The sequence below is a fragment of the Phocoena phocoena genome, chromosome 2 (genome assembly GCF_963924675.1).
Source record: "Phocoena phocoena chromosome 2, mPhoPho1.1, whole genome shotgun sequence".
Classification (NCBI taxonomy): domain Eukaryota; kingdom Metazoa; phylum Chordata; class Mammalia; order Artiodactyla; family Phocoenidae; genus Phocoena; species Phocoena phocoena.
This window is the reverse complement of record NC_089220.1, coordinates 86400851-86424397: the sequence shown is the minus strand read 5'-3', so window position 1 is coordinate 86424397 and position 23547 is coordinate 86400851. Positions and strand designations below refer to the sequence as shown.

General features: G+C 44.5%; 2 protein-coding genes across 4 annotated transcripts in view; one reads left to right on the top strand and one right to left on the bottom strand.

Annotated features, from left to right (window-relative positions):
* TP53BP1 (tumor protein p53 binding protein 1) overlaps window positions 1-17864 on the top strand; it is a 65609-nt gene extending 47745 nt beyond the window's left edge. The window contains exons 18-27 of one of the 3 annotated variants that reach the window (XM_065870915.1): window positions 4116-4387; window positions 5051-5200; window positions 5496-5926; window positions 8957-9148; window positions 9568-9783; window positions 11373-11588; window positions 15642-15736; window positions 16277-16476; window positions 16977-17122; window positions 17512-17864. In XM_065870915.1, coding sequence (XP_065726987.1) covers window positions 4116-4387; window positions 5051-5200; window positions 5496-5926; window positions 8957-9148; window positions 9568-9783; window positions 11373-11588; window positions 15642-15736; window positions 16277-16476; window positions 16977-17122; window positions 17512-17699 — 2106 coding nt within the window. In that variant the 3' untranslated portion in view covers window positions 17700-17864. The remainder of the gene's footprint in view (window positions 1-4115; window positions 4388-5050; window positions 5201-5495; window positions 5927-8956; window positions 9149-9567; window positions 9784-11372; window positions 11589-15641; window positions 15737-16276; window positions 16477-16976; window positions 17123-17511) is intronic. The other 2 variants (XM_065870916.1, XM_065870917.1) reach the window with 2 other exon arrangements.
* A 925-nt stretch (window positions 17865-18789) lies between these two features.
* The window catches only part of TUBGCP4 (tubulin gamma complex component 4), a 43720-nt gene continuing 38962 nt past the window's right edge, over window positions 18790-23547 (bottom strand). The window contains exons 14-18 of the mRNA XM_065871510.1: window positions 23270-23447; window positions 22580-22714; window positions 21008-21124; window positions 20251-20390; window positions 18790-19638 (exon numbers count right to left, since the gene is read on the bottom strand). Of these exons, the coding sequence (XP_065727582.1) occupies window positions 19626-19638; window positions 20251-20390; window positions 21008-21124; window positions 22580-22714; window positions 23270-23447 (583 nt within the window). The 3' untranslated portion in view covers window positions 18790-19625. The remainder of the gene's footprint in view (window positions 19639-20250; window positions 20391-21007; window positions 21125-22579; window positions 22715-23269; window positions 23448-23547) is intronic.

Below are 23547 nucleotides of genomic sequence, written 5' to 3'. Positions count from 1 at the left end.
GGGCCCAGCTGCTCCGCGGCATGTGGGATCTTCCCAGACCGGGGCACGAACCCGTGTTCCCTGCATCGGCAGGCGGACTCTCAACCACTGCGCCACCAGGGAAGCCCAGCATTTTTTAAAGTAATGTGTATTATACACCTATGTTACATAGCTTGGGAAACACTTGCCATAATTAAATAAAATAGTAATAGCAACTAACGTTTATTGAGCACTAGCTATATGCCAGGCACTCTTTTTTTAAATTTTAAAATTTTATTTATTTTTTACACAGCAGTTTCTTATTAGTTATCTATTTTATACATATTAGTGTATACATGTCAATCCCAATCTCCCAATTCATCACACCCCACCACCCCACCACCTTCCTCCCTTGGTGTCCGTACGTTTGTTCTTTACATCTGTGTCTCTATTTCTGCCAGGCACTATTCTAAGGACTTTTACGTGATTTAACTCATTTAATTCTCACAACTAAGCTGTGAGATGGATATTGTTATTCCCATTTTGCACTCAAGAAACTGACATAGCAAGTTAAAATCACTTGCTTAATGCTACAAAGCTAATAAACAGAGGAACTAGAATTCATCCCAGGCAGTCTAATTCCACAGCCTGCATTCCTAACTACTACACTGTGCTGTCTCTTAAGAGTGAAAGGGATGTGTGTCAAACGGAAGGTGTGTGTAGTAGTTCAGAAGAGGAGGAAACGTGTCTGAAGAGAATTTTGATAAAGCCTTTCTGGGTGAGGGCCGGAAAGTACTTGAGTTGGACACTGAAGCTTTTAGATATTGGGAGATACAGGGAAAGGGTGTTCTATATAGAAAGAAGGCTTGGTGAGCAAAGGCACAGAGGCAGAAAGTAAAGAGCACACATGTGGGAACAGTACACTTGGTGGGCAGCCCAAAGATGTGTAGAGGTGTGAAGGTGGACAGGTTGACGTCAGAGGATTCTGGGAACTTTCCTTCCCTCATCTCTTGTAGCCTTTGTTTATCGTATTTTAAAAATTTTATTCATTTATTTACCAGCAGCTTCTTTTTTGCTGTGTTCCTAGTACTATGGCGGGCACTGAGACTAAGAAGATAAAAAGACAGGGTCTCTGTTCTCTTAGGAGCTTATTTACACTTGACATGCAACAAATCCAGAACTTGTGGTTGCTGTAGTAGAGGTATGGAAAGATGTGTTAGAAAGAGGGGCCAGAGCCTGCTAGCTTACCTGAAGGTGACTAAAAGGCCTCACAGAAGACGTAGTGCTCAAAGTGCGGCAGATGAGATTGAAGGGCAGGGGAGAAGGACGCTGCAGGCAGAATGAAAAGGTTTGTAAATATGTAGACAGCATGGCATGCTTAATGAATATTTAGAATGTGACAAGGACGGTAGGGTAGGGAATTGTGAGAGAGGGTGCTCTTGAGGTTGGTAGGGGCCCAGAGCATAAGGCTTTGTATATCATAGAAGAGAGTTTAGATTTTTATCTTCTGTGTGATGGAAAGCCTTTAAAGAATTTGGGGGAAAGGGATGACATGCTCAGATTTGCATGTTGGAAAGGTCCAATTGGCAGCAGTGTAACAATTGATTGGAATGGGAGAGGTTAGAGGCATAGTTCAGACAAGAGGCAATGAGTGTCAAATTAGGACAGTGGTAGTGGGGATTGAGAGGAGGGAAATAGATGTAAAAAAATACATATATAGAAGGTGAAATTGATAGACTTTGGTGAATTCCTACATGTGGGGATTGTGGGAGAGGGAGGAATCATATATGATGCCTGGGTTTTTTGCCTGGGCAGATAGATGGTGGTACCATTTACTGAAGAGAATATAAATAGGACACTGGTTTGAGAGAGAAGATCCTTCATGCAGTAAATATTTACTGAGGACCTCTTTTGTGGCAGGCACTGTGCTATTTTGAGGATAAATCCAGGAAAGAAGATGGTCACTACTCTGTCTTAATGTGGCCTCTGTAGTCTAGTAGGAAGGACGCACAGGAAAAAAATAAGCAAATACATTAAAAAGATCATGAGGCCACCTTGGAGCCTGGGCCCAAGTCATTATAAGAGCAAGGGCTCAACTTTTGAACAGTTGCAAAGGCAGGTATAGTTAGCTACTGTTCTTTGGGCCTACTCTCCAACTGAGACATAGCCTGGAGTCCCAGCCCTCTAGGCTGGTCTTGCCCCTGCTCATTTGCCGTGTCCAAGAGAAGGAGTTGACTTAAGTTCTGAGCTCACAACACCTGCTTTAGTCAAGTGGCCTTGGCAGATTATGCTAAAGAAGGCAAGTTGGATGATAGGAGATGGTAACTGGAGAATGGTGAGATTTCTGGAGGTGGTGCAGCTTCTGGTAGTGACCCTGGTAGTAGCAGATGGCTGAGGTAGAGTAGAGGAAAAGGTTAATGGTGGTAATTAGATCAGGAAAGATTGTTGCTGGATGGGTCATCTGATGGATGTTAGCCTCGGAAAATGACAGTGGAAGGGAGGCTGTGAACCAGGAGTGTAAGGTGTTCATGCATGAAGAGTCAGTAATTGATAGAATGTTGGTGAGTAACAATGAGGGAAGAAGAGAGTTTAACAGAATGGCAAATAATGATTTGGTAGGAGCAAGAAGTGGGGAGTTAGAAATGATCTGTTAATGGCAGTGGGGAGCAAGGAGGCCTCTCATCTCCAAACTCTTGAATTGAGGTTTGGTTGAGAAAAACCAGCCCATGCTACAGAGAGCTGCAGGGGATATGAGTTACACTGGGGAGGTCCAGGATTCATTCATTGAAGGCAAGGAAATGAAGAGAAGATGACAGATTGAGTTTTGGATCGGTTAAACTGCAGGTGTCCCTAGTACATACAAGGGGAAGAGTTTAGTAGGCATTCGCATCCGTGAATTTGGAGCTGAGTCATCATTGTATTGTTGGTAGACAGGCCGGAATAGTCAGGTAAGACTGGCCAGAGGAATCATGGGAGAGTGAGGGAAGGAATGAGAAGGGTCCTGGGAAATACTAATTTAGAAGGAATAGGCAGAGAAGGAGGAACCAGAAAACAAGTACAAATAGAAGTAGCTAAAGAGGTAGAATGAAAGGAAGAAAAAGTGACTTTATAGATTTTAGAGGAGAAGAGATTTTCAAGAAGGGAGTGGTCAAAAATAATCATTTAATCATCTTATAGCATTATTTAAACATGTGTGCATTGCATACTGTCTCCCAGAGAGATTGTAAACTCTTTGAGGGAAGAGTCTGTCTTATACTTCTCCATATTTTCTCTGATAATTAGCACAATAAGGCATGAACAGGCTAGAGTAGGAAAGCAAATGTGCAGCACCTGTGCTGTAATTTCTCAATCCTGTGCCCATAGAGGACATTGCTGATTGGTCCTAGAACCTTTCCTCACTAAACCTGGGAATTAGCCTTAGTGGCTGCTTAAAACTGAGCTCCAGGCAACCACTACCAATCCATCAAAGTAGGCATGTGAGTGAGATAAAGTCAGTTTGATATTACTGTCCTCTGTAGATACCGGAAATTCATATATTTTGATTATTGCCTTTTTGGTTTTCATTTTGGTAAACAGTGATACCATTATATAGCTGTTTTTGCCTATAATTTTTAATTTCCTTGATCACATATTGAAAGGTAATAGAAAATATCTAATTTCAAAAAACATGTAAGGCTACCCACTGCTATAATCATGTACCCAGAAGGGCTCCTGACCACTTCTTCCTCTAACCTACCTACTTCCTTACCTTTCTTCTGTTAGACAGGGAATTACCTGTGTCCTCTGGGTTGGAATCCTTGCTGGGTTCTCAGCAGCCAAAGGTTGTGAACTTGTCCAGTAAAAAGATAATTTAACTTAGCTCAGGATAGAGGTCTCTTTCTTCTGATCTAGTATCACCTTCATTTTATTTTTTATGGAGATATGTATTCCCTGTAGAATGCACAGGTCTTAAATGTTCAGTTCAGTGACTTTGACAGTTATATGTAATCAGTAGTCAAAGCAAGATATAGAACATTTCCATTACTCCAGGAAGTTCCCTCCTAATTCCCACCTTTCTGAATTGAAATTTCTTGCCATTTAGGATTTTCCAACTATCACATGAGCATTATGTTATTGTGGCTTTTTTAAGCTCTCTTGTATCCATTTCTTCCTTGCAGGAGACTGAAGAGCCAGTTGTAGAGTGTCAGGAGTGTGAAACTGAAGTTTCCCCTTCACAGACTGGGGGCTCTTCAGGTGACCTGGGGGATATCAGCTCCTTCTCCTCCAAGGCATCCAGCTTACACCGCACGTCAAGTGGGACAAGTCTCTCAGCCATGCACAGCAGTGGCAGCTCAGGGAGAGGAGCCGGACCACTCAAAGGGAAAACCAGTGGGACAGAACCCGCAGATTTTGCCTTGCCCAGCTCCCGAGGAGGCCCAGGAAAACTGAGGTGCAGACAGGGTCTCCAGAGAGAGAGCCACAGCAGGGGCAGGGTTGCTGACGTTTTAATATCATGGGAAAAGGGGAGTAATGGGAAGTCCCCACATCCTCCTCCTAGGATAAATCAACTCCTCTTCCTCCCCTTTCGTTCCTCTTCTATTTTGGGTTTGCATGGGAGGTAGGGTGGAGCCCTCTGGGAGGCATACTTCCTGAGAAACTGTAGAAAACAGGTGAGGGGACTTTGGGAAAGCTGGCACATATTCCTGTCCCCCAGCCCCCATTTTCTGCAGCCTATGAGTGTTTTGGTTGGGAGTACAGAAAGTTTGGGGTAGCGGCCCCAACTTGACACATTCCCTAGCTTTTTGTTTTCCTCTACAGGTATCCAGAGCCTGAAGTACGAGAGAAGGCAGGGCAGAAATGGATGTGCTGTTTTTGAGGGCAGCAGTAGGAAGCTTTGTCAGGAGGGAGTAGACTTGCATAGAAGGATGTCCTTTACTTGTTACCCTGTACTCCTGCTCCCAGCTGATTGGGTGGTGGGTGTGTGGACCAGCTTCCTGCTGCCCTGGAGGCTCAGCACGTGTTGGCCTGGCATGTAGTCTGAGGACCAAGGGGAGACTGTGAAGAAAGGATCCAGTAGCAGGTGCTATCAGACTAACCTGTCTTCATTCTCTAGTCCTAGAAAAGGGGTCAGTCAGACAGGGACGCCAGTGTGTGAGGAGGATGGTGATGCGGGCCTTGGCATCAGACAGGGAGGGAAGGCTCCCGTCACGCCTCGTGGGCGCGGGCGAAGGGGCCGCCCGCCTTCTCGGACCACTGGAACCAGGTACCCGGGTAGTGTGAGATACACTTAGTCTATGACTTGTTCAGAAAAAAAGGGAGTAGAGAGAAGAGAGGGGAGTAGAGAGTATGTGGGGTGTCAGGAGGGAGAAGAGGGGCCCACACTGACTGGGGAGTGGGCAGGGTTCAGAGTGAGGCTGCTGAGACACCAGGCTTCTGCCTGTGATGGGTTAGCAAAGAATGGGCTGGAGACCCATGGACAAAGGAGTGGGAAAATTGGTAGATAAGTACTGCTCTCTGCTTATTCTCACTGCCTTCTCCTTTTTCTTATCTCTCTTTAGGGAAACAGCTGTGCCTGGCCCCTTGGGCATAGAGGACATTTCACCCAGCATGTCGCCAGATGATAAATCCTTCACCCGTATTGTGCCCCGCGTGCCAGACTCCACCAGACGAGCAGACATGGGTGCTGGTGCTTTGCGTCGAAGCGACTCTCCAGAGATTCCTTTCCAGACTGCTGCTGGCCCTTCTGATGGCTTAGATGCCTCCTCTCCAGGGAACAGCTTTGTAGGGCTCCGTGTTGTAGCCAAGTGGTCATCCAATGGCTATTTTTACTCTGGAAAAATCACACGAGATGTTGGAGCTGGGAAGTATAAATTGCTCTTTGATGATGGATATGAGTGTGATGTGTTGGGCAAAGACATTCTGCTGTGTGACCCCATCCCACTGGACACAGAAGTGACAGCCCTTTCGGAGGATGAGTATTTCAGTGCAGGTAATAAAAGAGGCAAGACCTCTCTTAACACCTCTCCAATCCTCCAATACCAACAGCGTTCACTGCAGCCTGAGTACTTTTCTGTGTTCTCTAAAGTCGTATTTCATTCCTAGCACTGGTTACTCTCACCCCTGGCTTTTTTGTTCTTCTTTATTGCTTATTTATTTTTGAATAAACTTCTTATTTTTGAAAAATTTTATATATGCAGAAAAGTTGCAAAGTACAGAGTATTAATAGTATATAGAGTTCCCATGAACCCCTCACGCAGCTTTCCCGTTTCCCTGTTGTTAACATTTTACGTTAGCATGGTGTGTTTGTCAAAACTAAGAAAACTACCTTGGCTCATTACTATTAACTAAATTCACAACTTTTTTGGATTTCACCAGCTGTTCCATGTCGTTTTTCTGTCCCAGGATCCAATCCAGGATTACTGTATTGCATTTAGTCCTCATGTGTCTTTTTATTTTCTTTTTTTAAAAAAAATTTATTTATTTATTTATTTATTTTTGGCTGTGTTGGGTCTTCGTTGCTGCACGCGGCCTTTCTCTAGTTGCAATGAGCGGGGACTACGTTTTGTTGCAGTGAGTGGGCTTCTCATTGTGGTGGCTTCTCTTGTTGTGGACCGCGGGCTCTAGGTGCGTGGGCTTCAGTAGTAGTGGCACGTGGGCTCAGTAGTTGTGGCTCGTGGGCTCAATAGTTGTGGCTCGCGGGCCCTAGAGCGCAGGCTCAGTAGTTGTGGCTTGCGGGCTCTAGAACACAGGCTCAGTAGTTGTGGCACGTGGGTTTAGTTGCTCCATAGCATGTGGGATCTTCCCGGACCAGGGCTGGAACCCGTGTACCCTGCATTGGCAGGTGGATTCTTAGCCACTGTGCCACCAGAGAAGCCCCCTCATGTGTCTTTTATTCTCTGATCTGTAACAATTTCTGAATCTTTTCTTGTTTTTCATGACCTTGACGGTTTTGAGGAGTACTGGTCAGGTGTTTTTTGAATGTCCTTCAGTTTGGGTTTGTCTCATGTTTTCTCTAGATTGGCGTTATGGGTTTTTGAAAGGAATGCTGCAGAAGTGAAGTGTCTTTCTCAACACATTGTATGTGGGAGGGCAGTATGTGGGAGGGCAGTATGTGACATCCAAAGGGCATCTCTGCTGATATTAACCTTCATCATTGGTGAAGGTGGTGGTTGCCAAGTTTCTCCATTGTAAAGTTAGTGTTTTTCCCTTTCCATTTTCTATTCTTTCACCACTGACTTGTAAAGTTACTGCCTTTCTTGATGGGAACCTTAGGTAGCTGAGTGTGGCAAATATATTGAGATATTTTTGCTTAGGAGGAGGTTGTTAGTGCTGTGTTTGTATGTCTGCACACCCATCACTTACTCTCTGGTTTGGAAAAATGGTGCCTTTTTTTTTTTTTTTTTTTTAAATCGGTACAGTTACTGGTTTTTTTTTTTAAACCAGTGATGGTGAGAGATTTCTGTCTGTTATGACTGTTTCATGTGCCCATTCTTTGAATATATTGCCTCTTTTCTGTGAAGTAATTTGGGAATACATGTTTGCATTGAGTTTGTCATTTAAAAACATCCTTTTTCTGGGGGTTTTTTGGAACAAGGATTGATATATAATGGGCAAAAATGCCTCTATTGAAGTCTCTTCAGACTTTCTCGTGATTTGGACTCCTGAGTAGTTGCTCTTTGCCCCTTTATTTCATTGTCATATGGGCCACTTCACCTTCTAGTTCTGGATAACACTTAGCTCCATGTAGCATCAGTTAGTAGCACATGGATTGAGATCTTTTATGACCTGTGACTTACATAGTTTGTATCAAATGCACTTGTTCCTCTTTCTGGTGTAAAGCCTCTCTTGGAGGTCCACATTAGGCCCTCTTAAGAGAGAGGCAGTTCTCTATCCTGAGTGAATTATGGCATACAGGGGAGGGGATTCTGTGTCCCATTTATTGAGGCTGTCTGCTAATGTTAACACTAGACAGCTTCTAGTTCTAGTAGCTCGTCATTAGTGTGAAGTGTATTGTTGGCCTTGGGCCTCTTTGTGCTCTTGAGGGGTCTTTTTGATTTAGAGATTTAAGCCAGGAGATGAACAAGCAAAGGGGAAAGAGAGTGATTCTGTGGCATAGGTAAGGGAGAGAACCAAGGCCTGCTTTCTCCTCTATCATTTTTCCCCCTTGGTGCATGCTCTGGGTTTCTTTAGCCCTTCATTTAAGCACAGGCTAATGGGAGAGAACAAATGAACCCTTCTGTTCATAGGAATGAAAAAGTATTCACATTAGTGCCCTGTTTTTATATCATACGTGTGTTGCATTTATGTTTATATTTATATATGTATCTTTTTTATAGGATTGGAAATGGGTCTTGCCCAAGTTCACACAGCTTGGTGGTAGCAGAATTAGGCCTAGGCTCAGGTCTTCTAAATTCTAGCCCAGTTTCCTTTTATACCCCACATCGTGTTCCTTCTAATCTAGAGGCCTTATCTTGAGGTTCTGAATCAGAACAAGAGCAGAAAGGTAGATAATAAGGAGGGAAGATTAGGGAGGAGATGCAGGATTTAATTTTTTCCTTTCTCTGCTCTATATCTCTATTTTGATTTTGCTACACAGACACATGCTCTCTCTCTTTGAATGATGTCATCTTTCATCTACAACTTAACTCAAGAATTATCACCCAACCGCCAAAGAAACCAAGAAGGAAAGGTTTAGTAAAGTTGTAATGGGACTGTTTAACAAACCACATGCCGTTTCACTTCAAGAACCATTTGAGCCGCTAACAACCCACAAAGGCTGGCTTTAGGAAGCTTTATTTTTTAACTAAAGGGCTCCTTCTGCTGAGAAGCTTCACGGTCCAGTCCCTGGGTGTCTACATGGACCCTAAGTGGTGCGGTGTCTGGGATTGACAGCCGGGGTTCTGTTCAGCCCTAACTGCAGTCCTCTGTTGTACCTCCTCTAATTCCCTGACTCAGGCCTGCTCTGAGTGGATGCTGAACAGCCTAAACAGCAAGCTGCTTTTATGTTTTTCCTACCCAGGAGTGGTGAAAGGGCATAGGAAGGAGTCTGGAGAGCTGTACTACAGCATTGAAAAAGAAGGCCAAAGGAAGTGGTATAAGCGAATGGCTGTCATCTTGTCCTTGGAGCAAGGAAACAGACTGAGAGAGCAGTACGGCCTAGGCCCATATGAGGCAGTGACGCCCCTCACCAAGGCAGCAGATATCAGCTTAGGTAAGACCTCTGCTTCCTGAACAGCTAACTGCCTCTGGACCCTGGCCTGCTTGTGGTAGGAGGAGTGGTTTGTAGAGCAATCAGTAATGCTTCCCTGAATCTTACCATTCCTTGGTCGTTTATGAGATGGTAATGAGCCAGTTTTCTTGGAGCCACTTCATAGCTCTGTTTTCTCGCCGAGACCAAATAGTAAGTCCTCAGATTTTTTTTGGCCTCCCCAGTTCTATAAGGGACCCAGCACATTTTAGTCATGGCAGAGACTGAAACAGAAAATATGGTGGCCTTAAAAGAGGCTTCCTGCCCCCATGGGAGGTGGGGGAAAGGGTGTGGCGGTCTCTGAATCAGGCTGTGCCCAGCTTCTTGGCGTTCAGGGCCTCAGACCATGGGAGTTGACTCACCTGCGGCTTATCCTCCCATAGACAATTTGGTGGAAGGGAAACGGAAGCGGCGAAGTAACATCAGCTCCCCCACCACCCCCACTGCCTCCAGCAGCAGCAGTACAACCCCTACCCGAAAGATCACAGAAAGCCCTCGTGCCTCCACCGGAGTTCCCTCAGGCAAAAGAAAACTTACCACTTCTGAGGAGGAACGGTCCCCTGCCAAGCGAGGCCGGAAATCTGCCACTGTGAAACCTGGTGAGTGCTCCCTTTTGCCTCATTCTCCCTCAGACCACAGCAAATGCAGGGTCAGCTGCTGGAGAGACGGAGCCTGATACATGCAATGGCTCCTCCGTCCCGGTTACACAGCTGGAGTCCTGCACAAACCTCCATCTCCCAGCAGAGTCCAGTTGGGTAGATAGGAAGCCGGGTCTTGATTGGCAACATCCGCTGACCCCTGTGTTGGTTCTAGGAGAGAGAGGAAATGTAATGCATTTGAGCAGATTCAAAATAGGTGAAATTTTTCGTAGACCTCTTCCTTTTCCTGGCACCATCTCCGTCCAGAAGCTCTGCTCCCTTCTCCCTTGTGCTCAGGGCCCTTTGGCTTTCCCGGATGTCCTATTGAAAGCCAGTACCTTGGCTTGTATCTCGCCTCTCCCTACCTACCCCCAAATAACCCCTTTCTAGTCCCTCAAGTCATATTAATAGAGGAGTTCAATCCATTTATTGTTTACTGGGTCTCTGCTGTGACCCAGGCCCAGCCACTGTGGCTTCTGGAGACACAGAGGTAAAGTCCTCAGAGTCTGCCCCAAGGGTGCTTTCTGAGAAGTTCATTGGTTGTTACATCGTCCTGGCACCAGAGCTGCTTTTGTTTCCTGTGTATTTGAGTTGTGTCATCTCCATATCTATCTAACACCTCTGCTGTGTTTCAGGGTATGTGAGGCATGGAATTAAGTGCGTCATACATACTACCTCATATAATCCCTATGAGGTATAGGTGCTAGAATTCACTTTATAGTTGAAGAATCTGAGGCACAGAAAAGTTGGCTAACTTTCCCAAGGTGACACGGTAATCCAGAATTCAGACTCAGGCAGTCTGATTTTGAAGCCCAGGCTTATACATGCTACATCAGACTGTTCTCCTGCTGCTGGTTTTATTTTAGGGAGGCATGACCTGTCTGTCATCTTAGCCTCCTAATGAGCCTCCTATAATGAGCCTGCGATTCAGCTTCTCCAAGTCAGGTATTTGTTTTCTTCTCGAGGATTTATTGGGGCACTCCGAGCACGGGTGATTCACTTACCTACTCCCAGGTGTTGAAAACTGGGGCAGTTGAAGCAGGCTGTTTTGATATTGTTCCATCAACACGTAAAAACACTTTATTACAAAGTTCTGTGCACTGTTCTGGTGAGGGTCAGGGATAGGGTGGGAGTATCTGCTGGGGACATTTCTTGGTGAACCCACTTTTTCAAAGGCTGCTTCAAGATATCACATATCCTGGGGAAATCAGGGCACTGGGCAGAGGAAGTGGGCTGAAGATTTCCAAACATGTTTCACTTTTACTTTATCTTTGTATTAGAATCACCTTTTCTGCAGATGACCTCAGAAGTATTTGGTTTGGCTGTATAAAAACAATACTAGTTGATTTTCACTTATGAAAATAATGTATACATTGTCATGACTGTAAAACTTAAATACATAGAACTTCTCTGCACTGCAAACTTGTTCCTAGGTTGTTGGCCATAGGATTGGTCTTTGGTTTATAGCTCAAAGAAGTTCATCAGGACACTGCCTGCACATCCCATCGTGCCCAGGAATGGTCTGTACCCTGTGCCTCTGTCCTTCGCAGGTGCAGTGGGGGCAGGAGAGTTTGTGAGCCCCTGTGAGAGTGGAGACAACATGGGTGAACCCTCTGCCCTGGAAGAGCAGAGAGGGCCTCTGCCCCTCAACAAGACCTTGTTTCTGGGCTATGCCTTTCTCCTCACCATGGCCACAACAAGTGACAAGTTGGCTAGCCGCTCCAAATTGCCAGATGGTCCTACAGGAAGCAGTGAGGAAGAGGAGGGTAAGACCCTAAGAAGCCCTGAGGGCTCTAACACGTGTACTTCCTTCCTTTCCATTCACTTTATGAACCATCTGTAGAGGAGGAAGAGCAAGTGGCAACTGGAATCACGGTCAGGGAAAATTTAACCCTGCTTCTTGGTTTATAGACTGTTCTCACAGAATTCCTTTTAGTGATCAGTTCCTCAAAACAATCCTGTGAGGCAGACAGGAGATAGATGTTACCCATTTTATAGACGCGGAAACAAGCTTGGAGAGGTCAAATAATTGCTTTTTATCCACGATAATGGTAGACTTGGGACTTAGAACCCAAGGTTCACTTTACCTACTACAATCAAATCATCCATGTCAGTCAGGTTTCTGAATGCCCTGCCATCCTTCCCATTTGTGTTCTAGGGGCTAGAGTGAAGTTCATTCTCTTGAGGTTTGTGTGTAAGACTGGGAATGTGAGGTACCCAGTGTCCCAGGGTGATTTCAGAGAAAGAGCCTCTGGGCCTTTTCAACTCTTGTGTTTCAACCTTAAACTAAACCTACACATTTCTATGTTGTCTGTTACTCAGGGTTTGAGTAGACTGCAATGGGGAGAGGTAGAAATTATTTGACATGTCTAAAGAGTGTGTGATCTAGGAGAGAAAACTGGGCAGGTACAAATATACATTGCAATATAAGTGACTGACAGCAGTGCAGTACCCAAATGTGTCTGCAAAGACTAACAGTCCAAGTGGAATGATGTTCTACAAGTTAGAGTTCTGACTAATGCTGAGTCTTGCAAGAGGGAATCGAATCAGGGAACATCGTTATCAGAAAATAGCACCAGCTGCAGATCTGTGATGGTTGGCGCTTCAGGTATGTGGATGATTTTCTTTTAAATTTATTTATTTTATTATTTATTTTACTTTTGGCTGTGTTGGGTCTTCATTGCTGCACGCGGGCTTTTCTCAAGTTGGGGAGAGGGGGGCCACTCTTTGCGGTGCACGGGCTTCTCATTGTGGTGGCTTCTCTTGTTGCGGAGCATGGGCTCTAGGCGTACGGGCTTCAGTAGTTGCGGCACACGGGCTCCGTAGTTGTGGCTCGCGGGCTCTAGAGTGCAGGCTCGGTAGTTGTGGCACACGGGCTCAGTTGCTCCGCGGCATGTGGGAATCTTCCCGGACCAGGGCTCAAACCCGTGTCCCCTGCATTGGCAGGCGGATTCTTAACCACTGCACCACCAGGGGAGCCCCTGATTTTCTTAATTAACCAAAGCTATATCTCACCAGCTACAGCTATGTGGAGATCTGTTCAGGGACGTGGGAAGGGTGGTCAGGGAGTTGCAGTTGAGCTTTATACTATCTGGAAGGTGCACAAACAGTCGTGAGTATTGAGGCTTTAGGGTGTGGGAGCGGGTGTAGAGTGGGGGGGTTTCAAGATTAAGTGTGGATCAGGCCTAGTTTGTCAGACAGAATTCAGATAGGTACAGTGGGAAATGAGGTGTGTGAGGAGTTTCTTAGCCAAGAATGTAGTTTGACTTTGATCATAAGGGATTGGGAGTCCCTTGAGGTTTCTGTGACGAGGTGTGTCATGGTATCAAAACAGTTTTCGTGGTCTGGTTTTGCTTTCACAATATTGATGGACTCTAGTCTTTATTCTTCAACACACTCCTAGCCCTTTCCTAGACCAGGACTTCACAAAGCAGCTCTATAGATGTTTTATTTGTTGATTGGTACCACATGCCTAAGAAAGCTAGCTTTGGTATGAGATGCAAACTGTCAGATTCCTTCAAAATCTGTGAGCCTGTGTGAGATTTAATAAACCTGAGAATTCCCTCCATTCCCCTTTGCAGATATATCACGTTTTTAATCCCATTCTTGTAACCATGTGTGAGGGGAGGTAGGTTTTGTCTAAATGAGGAGGAATTTGGACAGTTTTTTAGAGGGATCTCCATGTTTCTTATAGAAAGTGTGGTTATGGTGAATATGTCTGCTTTATGTTGCTCCTTCATCCTTAGACATTGCCCCAACAGTACCAAAATCCTTTGATATTTTTGATATATGAGAATGTTTAAAGGTTCGTCTATCTCAAGAAGCCCGAGATGTTTGTATTAGAATGGTCCTCCACAGAATTACAGTTTTTAAGAAACTATGTGGTATATCTTCCAGATAAATGGGAATCTCTTTTATTTGGATCAGGAGCTCAGTAAAATATTTGAATCAGTCTTGTGAGACATATTTAGTAACGAGTTAAGAATATGGCACCTAGTCTCGTCAGGTGGCACACCATCAGGGACCCATCAGCCACAGGGATGGACTCCAGAGTTAGGTTTTAGTACCTTCATCCTTTAGATGATGGAATTAAAAACCTGTTCATTTTAGCCTCTGGTTGGCAGGGCCATTCATGAAGTCAAAAGTAAATGAAATCCAAACTAACTGAGAAAAATTAGAGAAAGGGACTGCCTAGACAGGGTAATATTTGATTACACAAATGCAGGAAATATAGATGGGGATTAAAATCTAAACAGGTTGGGACTAGAAACAGTCCTGGATTAAGTTAGACATGAAATAGAAGTCTTGAGACAAATAAAGAGCTGTGCGGGCCCTTGGCAGTGACTCAGCAGCAGAGTGCTGGAACTGAACATTGTGGCATGATATATTGATATGGGTCGAGGATGCCACGGCAAAACAGAAATAGTCTTGCTGTATTCTGAGTTTCTTATAACCCTTTAGAGTTTCCAGTTTCATTTTGAGTTTTCATTTTCAAGAAAAGAGCAATAAAAGTGAATAGGCTGGCCAGTCAGACCTAAACAGAGGCCTGAGTTTGGGGCATCAACACTGCCTGAGCAGCACCAGCAGCAGGGAGGGCACCAGAGAGCAGGGGGCTGGGCAGCCTCCTCAGGGGGTCTGCTCCAGCAGGTTTTACTACGGGTATCAGGGGGAAGGGAGTGGTCTTGTCACTGAACTTTTATACATTTGGTTGGGTTTTTTATTGGTGATAAGTTCAATAGAGCTTAATTTCTACAATTTCCTAATTAAATAAAATATATTTTTTAATGTGTTATTTATATAAGAGGAGCAGATGACGAGAAAACAAGCTCAAATTAGATATTGGTCAAAAGAAGCAATTTCTAATTGCCTAGGGTCATTATAGCTTCAGCCTCATCTCTCATAACTTCTACTTCACCCTCAAGATTATAGAGCAGGGCTTCCCTGGTGGCGCAGTGGTTGAGAGTCCGCCTGCCGATGCAGGGGACATGGGTTTGTGCCCCGGTCCGGGAAGATCCCACATGCCACGGAGCGGCTGGGCCTGTGAGCCATGGCCGCTGAGCCTGCGCTTCCGGAGCCTGTGCTCCGCAACGGGAGAGGCCACAACAGTGAGAGGCCCGCGTACCGCCAAAAAAAAAAGACTATAGAGCAGTCATTGATGTTCAGTGTCCTGAGGTACTTCAAGACCATCAAAGGGAGATAGTTTTCAGTAAAAGGTTGAATCAGGATTTTCTGGCTAAACTTCACTTTAGTTAAATTTTAGAAACCCTGTTTTCTTTGAGCATTTTGGTTTATCAAAGATTTAGTGTATAAGGGGGTAAAATGCTGATGAAATTTGAAGGCTTTATTATAAAAAGTGCTAATCAGTCATTCTTCATCTCCAGAGAAGGCAGAATTAGAGGAAATAGGCTTAGTTTGCAGAAGGAGAGATTTAGGGTAGACATAAGGAGGAACTTCCTGATGGTAAAGGTTACTCAAGTTGGAGTACAGCACTGTGGGAAGTGGGTGCGTGTCCATCCCTGTGCACAGTCCCATGACTCATTCTTAGTATAGAAACCTTTGATGTTTTCAGGTGTAGGACCTGCCTCCATTTCTCATCTTACCCCACCCCTCCTGCTCTTTCCCTTCTTTTGGCAGCATTTTATAGGCCTCAAGACAGATCTCTTTCTGACCCATGGGGAAGCCCTTCACCTGCATCTTTGGGATACAGTGCTGTGGAGATAGCTGGGGAGTAGAAAAGGGGGCAGTAAGAAGCAGGCATAAAGTAGCAAATAAAAAAGCAGCTGGTAGTAACTATTATCTTGGTTATATCTCTTTAATAGAATTTTTAGAAATTCCTCCTTTCAACAAGCAATACACAGAATCCCAGCTTCGAGCAGGAGCTGGCTATATTCTCGAAGACTTCAATGAAGCCCAGGTGAGGAGTTTCTTTGTGTAGATTCCCAAAGGGGCAGTGATGAGAAGAGTCCACTTGCTGTACCGAGAAGAAGGCTGATAGGGGCCAGGGACGATGGATACAGTTGCTAGAGATTTCAGGAATTGGGAAACTGCCAAAACATTGTTGCCTGAAACAGAATTTTTACTGTGTACAAGGAAGAGAAGTTAGAACCTTCGGTTACTTAATAGCTGTGGTTCTGTTGCTGGGACAAAAGCAGATTAAAATTGGTGTTTAATAGCAATCCCTGTTACAGTGTTGGCTAAATACTTGGGGTTTGGTTGTCCCTTGAGGATTTAAGCCCCCAGAAAGCTGCAGGTGAGGCAGGGGGATTATCTAGGGAAGCTACTTGGGCTTTTTAGTGAGAGAAGAGGCCTTGAGCAGAAGGACAGACTCAGTCACATTTTGGATAGTATATGGAAGTGTTCAGATCTGTTCCCTATGACTCATTAAGGCTACTTACTATTCAGGGGCTTTCCCTAGAAGTCACTAGACCCATGGGTGCCGTTCCTTTTCTTCCAGTGTAATACAGCCTACCAGTGTCTCCTAATTGCGGATCAGCATTGTCGAACCCGGAAGTATTTCCTGTGCCTTGCCAGTGGGATTCCTTGTGTGTCTCATGTCTGGGTCCATGATAGTTGCCATGCCAACCAGCTCCAGAATTACCGCAATTATCTGCTGCCAGCTGGGTACAGCCTCGAGGAGCAAAAAATTCTGGATTGGTGAGTAGCTGAGAGCCCATCTAGAACGGCAGACAGGAAGACAGCAAGCTTGCGGAGGGGGAGAATCTAGGAGAGTAAATATTTCTAGAAACTAGAATGATCATAGGAAAAATTACAGAATTTCAGTGGGTTTGAGATTATTTTAGCAGTTCATCTAGTTTATTATCCTAGAGTATATTGGTGAGGGACCTTTTGAAAATGTGTGAGATTTTCATGTAGATTCAATATTCTCAACTTGTTTTAAGCAACACGTTTAAAAATACAGGCTCAGGAGCATGATTTGGCTTAAACTTGGCCTCAGGATAAACATGGAAATCAGAAGGGGTAGATGAGAAGGTCAGGATCCCAGAAAATACACATCATTCAGAGAAAGAGGGAAGGGGCGGGGGGTGATACCCTAATGCAGGGCTATTGAAAGCAGTCAGCTGTACCTGCGTCCCTTTGCAGAAAGGCTGTCGTTGGATATTATCTGTTGTGCTGTTTCTCTGACTCCTTCGTAGGCAACCCCGTGAAAACCCTTTCCAGAATCTGAAGGTACTCTTGGTATCAGACCAACAGCAGAACTTCCTGGAGCTCTGGTCTGAGATCCTCATGACTGGGGGGGCGGCCTCTGTGAAGCAGCACCATTCAAGTGCCCATAACAAAGGTACCTGAAAAGTGTGTGTGTGTTGTTATTGCTCCAAGGATGTCCGTGACCCGTAGCACTTAGGCCTTGTGGTCTAAGTCTCAGTCTTGATAGGCTGACCTTACCCGTGTTTCTAAGAGAAGGAAAGTACCACCTTCAAGAGGTGAGCCAACAGGAGTGACGCACCGGGCTGTTTATGCTTCTCCTGGTGTCTACCGGTATACCTGCTAAACTCAAGGCCAGCACATAGTGATTGTGACTTTTCACTTTTGGTTGTGATCACTGGCACTGTGTTTGACATGAAGGGCTTGGGCAGAGCGGGATATACTGGTGAGAAGGCTCATCTGTCTTTTAACTGGAGGACTAAATTGAGTCTCCTTTCCTCACTCACCTTCCCCTGCTTCCTGCAGATATTGCTTTAGGGGTATTTGATGTGGTGGTGACGGACCCCTCGTGCCCAGCCTCGGTGCTGAAGTGTGCTGAAGCATTGCAGCTGCCTGTGGTGTCACAAGAGTGGGTGATCCAGTGCCTCATTGTTGGGCAGAGAATTGGATTCAAGCAGCATCCAAAATATAAACACGATTATGTTTCTCACTAAGGATACTCGGTCTTACCGGTTTTATTCCCTGGTGTTGTGGAGACTGTGTTTTAACCAGGTTTTAAATGTGTCTTGTGTGTAACCGGATTCCTTGCATGGATCTTGTATATACTTTTATTTGCTGGACTTTTATGATAAAATAAATGTTGAATCTCTGGTTGTAGTAACTGGGATTTCTTCATCCATTTCTTTGAGCTTAATCTCAACAAATAGCAAGACAAACATAGTACCTTCTCTGCAGTTTTCAATGGGCTTGTTCACTGTAGAAGGACAGCTAGCCAAGGAAAATAACAAGGAGTGAATTTTTTTTTAAGTTTTCTGTGGTATCATTGTCTGTCAAAAGATTAACCTGGGCTGTCTAAAATTCAGCACTTTCAAAAACCTGATTTTACAATAGGCCCAGATTTATAGTTGTGGCAGAAGTTGAGTGGAATTGGGCACAGCTCTTAGTTTTCTGTCAATGAAAAAAAAAAAAATCTCTCTTTAGAGCTGAGCTAACAGCTGACCTGTGGGTACTGTACTCTCAGCCAAAAGGGTAAAGGACCAATTGTTGTGAATGGGTGGTGACTATAAACGACGACTTGCTGCAAGGATATAAACATGAGAAACAGTGATAACACTTGGAAATGTTTGTTAGAAGCGCTAGCCAGAGGTCCAAAATTTTATTACGGTTACTGTTACAGTTGCAGGAAGCTGTTCCTTCTGTACTCCTAGCATCATCCCTGTTGATGTCCTCTCATTCTCTAAAGTGGGCTTAAATATCTTTTTTTTCTTCCAGATAGTAAATATTTTAGGCTTTTTTGGCCATTTGGTGTGCCACAACTACTTATCTTTGCTACGACAGCATGAAAGCAACTGTAGACAATAGGTAAGCAAATGAGTGTGACTGTGTCCCAATAAAACTTTATTTACAAAAACAGGTGGCTGGCCATAGTTTGCTAACCTCTGCTCCAGAGGAAGCAGTGGAAGGGGTCATCTTTAGCTGGCAATTACAGGGAATAAGGGTATATAGTATGTGGTGGAAGATGTAGAGATGAGGACCAGATTGAGTGGCTACACACTGAGGCCAGAATGCTGCATTCTTTTTCAGTTTGGAGGGGGTTATTCAATGAATATTTTGGTTCACACTGATATGAAGATTGATGGTTATCAGTGATGGTTGAGCCAGATTACTCCTGTGGTCCTTCTAAGTGGGATAATTAGACCTGCATCTTTCAGTATTCTAAATCTAACTATTTTTTTTCTTAAGGACCTTTTTTCTTTGTTAAAAAATACTCTGAATACATTGTCAATAGCCAGAATTATTACCCTCTGAAATTATTACCCCTGAAATAATTGGAAGTTACTGGTAAAATTCTTCAGATTCACAGTTTTGAAGATCCTTAAGGATAGGAGATGCTCAGTTTTAATTTCTGAAAGAGGAAAGGAGGTCTGTGGGGTGTGGGGAAGCCTATCTTACCTGGTGCCTTTCTTGCTCAGTGGTAACAGCCAGAATTTGACTTATTAATAAATGTAATTCCTTTTTCACATGAGCCATTTAACGTTCTGATCTGTATAGCTTACTGCTGTGTCTCTCCCAGTTTGAACAGTACCTAGGCATATAGGTGCTCAGTAAATGAACATATCCAACAAATGTTCTCAATGTAACGGATCCTGCATGGTCAGCAGAGGGAGGGCTGACGCCACAAGTCCTCCTTGGTGGATGGGTTAAGAACTCCCCTAAGGTGGGGCAGGTGCCCCTTCCACATGGGAAGGAGGGGGGAGGATTTGTATCCATGGATGTTCAATAACTGCTTCTAGGAGAAAAGGTAGAGCTTTTCCAGTAGCTGCAGACATACACTGTCTGGCCAGAGAATGGGATGTTTGTTTTGAATCTTCTGTTACAACGCAGGGGATTGACTTACTTAGTTTGTGGACCAGAAATTCTCACATCCCGAAACTACAAAAGAAAAAAAAAGAGTTGCATCAAAATAAATATCATGCTTTCCCAAGATTTTCTTCAAAGAAATATGAATCAGGGCAACCTGTGATCTAGATAATCTCATCTTAAAATTCTTCTTGCTAATAAAATCACTTAGGAGATATCTGCTTGACATTTCAGAGAGAGAAAGCAGAATAATAAATTGCTTTTTTGAATGGGACAGACCTCTGAGAGAAGACATCTACCACTGAGTCTCACTATTAGATTTTTAAAAAGTTTGGAGTTAGAAGGAGCAGTCCCCTCCTTTCAGAGGCAAAAAGCTGGGGGGCAGGGAGGCTGGGGTGGGGGATGCCAAGGCTGCACGGCCGGTTCGCGTCACACTAGGGACTGACGCCCTGCCTCAGCGCCAGGAGTGTTGGTTCTTTACTCTGATGACTTTGACGGCAAAATAATCTTCACTGATGATCAGACATAGCCCTTCTCTCGCTGAGCCTTACTTTGCTTGTTTATAAAAGGAGGGTAATTTGGACTAGATGATGCCTAAAGTCTCCTTCCAGCTCTGGAATTCTACAACTCGTTACAAAGCCACACAGACAGTCCACTGAGTGCCCCAAAGGCAGTTGTTCCTACCTGCCCAGGGTGCCACCAGCCTGGGTGTAATATTTGTTATAATCTAGTCGTAACAGTAGTTGAGCCAAATCCGAGTTGATCTGATGATTGCGAACACTGGAGAGAATCTTGAATAGGAGTGAAGACTGGCGGCTAAAACCCTGCAGAGAGAAGGACTCAAGCTGTCATTCCTCTTAGACTTACCAGCTGTCCATGTGGAGTGAAGGGGCAGGGGAGATTCCTTGGAAAAGCCTTGCTGAAAATTCCACAGTACCAACTGGCCTTCCCCATTCCCATTTCTATTAGCTCCTAAAATGACTTCTTCATACCGAGTCCATAGAATGCATGACTTCCTATGAAAGTACTCTCATACTCAGTAGGAATTTAGCAGCCAGCTCCAACTTAATATATTCTGCTGTGTACTGGGGGTGGGGAGAGCCTGTGTTTCCATTACAGGCAGATAATTATAATCTCAGTGAAACAGAGGGTTAGTTCAAGGAAGTAAGGAGGCTGGATGTTAGAAAGTAAGAACAAAGCCAGTGCATATCTGGTGGGCTGAATAAACTATCCAGGGCTGAACTATATTTGAACGCTCAGGCAGCGCATAATTATCTGCTTTAAAAACTGATACCGACATTTTTTATCTTATTATTTCTGTGTGTATGTATTGGGGAAATGTTTTAACTGACTCAGAGGAAAAGATCACGATTTCCCATCCACAAAGCCACCTCTGTCCTTTGGACAGGGCTGCTTACCTTCAGTGGCCAGGCTGACTTACCTTCACCAGGATGCTCAGCTGGGCGGCCCCACGTTCATCCAGTGGGCCCAGGTTCTGACTGACCAGCGAGCAAAAGCTGTGGCAGAGATCTAAGATTTCATTCAGGCAGTGAAACACCTAGCCAGGAAACACAGTTGACGTTAGGAGAAAAAGGAAGATACACCTGTGAAATTAAAGATTTGGGAAAATAAGAGCCAACCTATTCCCATTCTCTACATCTGACCTCAGGAGAGACAATGCAAGTCCTGCCAGCCCCTCAAAATGCAACATGTGTAAAACACTCTTCCCTTCCAGGCAAAGACACTGTCATTCTTAGTCACCCTGCACGAAGCCTCCACTCGAGCCACATTAAACTAGTCGTTGTCTCTGGGACCCACCGAGTGTGCTCCCACCTTGAGCTTTGCTTTCAGTGTTGTTCCCTGTGCCTGGGATACTCTCCTCAATACCAGCTTGAGTCCTACTCATAACAGCGTGCTCCCTTCCCCACCACAGCCTTTAGCGACCCCTTGCTTCCCTCTCCTCTATATTATCTGTACTGTTTACTTGGCGTTTGTTCAGGCCGTCTGTGTTGTTACTGATCTGTGATGTATGTAAGTCCTGTTTCTCCAACTAGATTGTGAGCTCCTTAAGGGCAGAGCCATGACTTATACCTCTTTGTATCCCCAGTGCCTTGCATACAGTAAGCACTCAATAAATATTTAATGACGATCACCTGCTCTGATATTCTGCTTTTCCCAAGGATGCTCTCATACTGTACAAGGACAGTCTACCTGTGACAATGGTTCTTGGTTGTTTTCAATTCACAGAACCCTCTGGAGTGGCATCTACAGAACTCACTCTCCCTTAAAAATAACAGCAGCCCCAAATACCAGAACAAAAGAGTGTGGCACAACTGAGGAATAACAAGTAGCTCCCGTCAAAGATAAAGCATAACTGTTCTATTAGAATCTACAAGGGGTCATTTTCATCTTCCTGCTTTTTCATCCTTGAACTAGAATCAGCTTGTGAACTTTCAAAGATTGGTGCCTGGGTTCTACTAATTTAAGTGCTCTGGGTCCTAGATTACTTTAAAGCTCCCAGATGATTCCCACGTGGGTCCAAGGCTGAGAATAACTTCCCTGAGGGAGATACACAATATATGTATGTACATATGTACACACACACACACACACAGAGGGAGACACTGCTCTAGTTGTCTGTGAAAACAACTTCCAAACTGGTCGATCCTGATCCACAAGATTTCTAAGAAAGTAAATTCTACATGCTTTTCATTAGTGTTTCTGTGGTGTCAGAAAGGTTTTTAAAAATTTCTTTAAATCCTTCCATCTGAGGGTTAAGCATATATTCTTTTATCTATAGCTGCTCACCACATCTTGTGATATAGTATTTTAGAAATTCAAAGACATTTAAGTTCCTTTTTAGTATTCCCTCTTAGTTTTGCTTTATAAGTTGTTAAAAATGTTTAAAGACAGAGATTGGAAAGTTGCTTAATGATAGTTCCATATCCTGGCAAGTGCCTAAGGGAACAGTCAGGCTAGAAGCAGTCTGAGGAAACTAACCAGCCCTACTTACAGGTTTCAACAAGATAAAGGACTGGGCCAGCAAATTGCTCAGGAAGTGGTCGTGAGCCAATCGGATGCTTTCAAAGTCTCGGGTAGAATTGATTTGATGAAGCAGCTGTGAGAACTGAGACTCCAGCACATCAACCTGGTAGACAGTTGCACAAATGATTTTAGTACCTTGCATAGTCTAAGTACTCAAGAACATCAGATGCCTGAGAGGATGAAACAGGAACTCTGCCCCCACTCACCTTCCTCCTATCCAAGCCCTTTGAAAGCTGAACGAAGACCCCCTTATGTTGCCTCGCCCTGTAGGAAGTCGTCTGCCTACTTCCTGACGACCTCCAATGTCTTGGCAGATCTCACCCCCACACCCCCATCCCCCGCACGCCACATCCCCTCCGCCGACTGACTTGGTTAAGTCCTATGGGATTCCAGAAGTTACAGCAAACTATAAAATAAGGTGGCAACAATAATTAAATACTGCATTACTGATAAGGACCTTAACTCCTCCTTCTCCTTCATCCACTTATTTCCATTACCCTCTAAAATGCCCCCCAAGAAACATGCCTAGTGATACAATCCATGAATTTTCTCAAATTCCAGTTTTCCACCAAATGCAGGATTCTTCTTCAATGACCCCTGCCAACCTCCTGGACTTTTTTTTCTCACCCCTTCCTTCTACTCATCCCTCAACACAGACCTGGAGGTAGTACTGAAGATTATCCACCAAGAAGGCCATGTGATTTCTTAGGCGCCACTTGACTGCGTCGGTCTGGTTGGACTTGAGGTGCTTGCGCTGCATCTGTAGGGCCCAGCAGTGCTGCAACTCAGCTTGTACCCGGCGCACACTCAGCAAGTACTTGAAAACAACATTGTACCTTGACAGAAACACCAGACTATTCAAGATAAAAACTTCACCCCCTCAAGCCCCACCTGCGTGACAAACCCTAGAACTCTGTGCCACCCATTTCTCCCCAA